General features: G+C 42.3%; 1 protein-coding gene across 1 annotated transcript; it reads left to right on the top strand.

Annotated features, from left to right (window-relative positions):
• Positions 1-77: 77 nt before the first annotated feature.
• Positions 78-348, top strand: PHALS_14475 (uncharacterized protein; the record flags this gene model as incomplete). Its single annotated transcript, XM_024730295.1, has 2 exons — positions 78-257; positions 319-348. 2 exons carry the CDS (start codon positions 78-80, stop codon positions 346-348), a joined length of 210 nt encoding a protein of 69 aa, XP_024580586.1.
• Positions 349-886: the final 538 nt, after the last annotated feature.

Genomic DNA, 886 nt, shown 5'->3' with positions numbered 1-886 from the left:
ATATTATCTGAACCGCAATGCAAACACTATATTATCTGAACCGCAATGCAAACATTTTCTTATCTGAACCGCGTACTATGATCTCTGGAGGTCACCTAATAGCTACACTTTATTTGATACACACTGGAAGCTGCGATTCGCCCTTTTCATCCGAATACCGCGATATGCAATTGCTACTTATCCCCTGCCTACTGCCGCTTCTATCTTTTAAGTGTTGCTTACAGCTAATGCAAGCGATTATTTACCTTCTGTTAAATGTATTGCAGCATCATACCCGCGACGAAAGCTCCTCTTGACAAGATTTGTTTGATAATTTAGAATAGCTTTGCTCTGAGAAATGCTTGGTGAATGATATTTTCGACCTTCAGTCGACCCACGGCTCGTAGCGGTCAAGCAGCGTTATACCTAGGACGAGAAAGTATTTGGGATCGGGTCTGCGACAGTACTCTGCTCTGTACCATTTAACTTTTCGATCAAAAATGTTTACACAACTTTTAACACTTTCACATTGTGTCCTTGTCCCAAGAAGCGCGGAAGTTTTGGCAGCTTCAATGCCTCCGCGTACAATGTAGTCCGCTTTTCCATGGTTTTCAAAGCCTGGAGCGCTCCGCAACCCCGAACTGCCAGACCCCTATCATAAATAGAGGCACTATTTAGGGCTAAGTCTTATTGACCTCGCTTTCAATGACATACCATTGAGTCCAATTATTTTCCGGTAGGCCACCCTGCGCCTATTGTAATACGACGTTTTAACAAAGCTTTTGTCGGTTGATTTGATGACCTTTCGTAAGCATCAACTCATAAAAAGGGTACAGATGACTCTACAATTCAATACTACCGCAGATGTAACGTATGCAATAACATAGATTGCCTATTTTCCTCAGTT

The sequence above is a fragment of the Plasmopara halstedii genome (genome assembly GCF_900000015.1).
Source record: "Plasmopara halstedii genome assembly, contig: Scaffold_817, whole genome shotgun sequence".
NCBI classification, from domain to species: domain Eukaryota; phylum Oomycota; class Peronosporomycetes; order Peronosporales; family Peronosporaceae; genus Plasmopara; species Plasmopara halstedii.
Note: the sequence above shows the minus strand (reverse complement) of the source record. Positions and strands in the feature narration are given on the sequence as shown.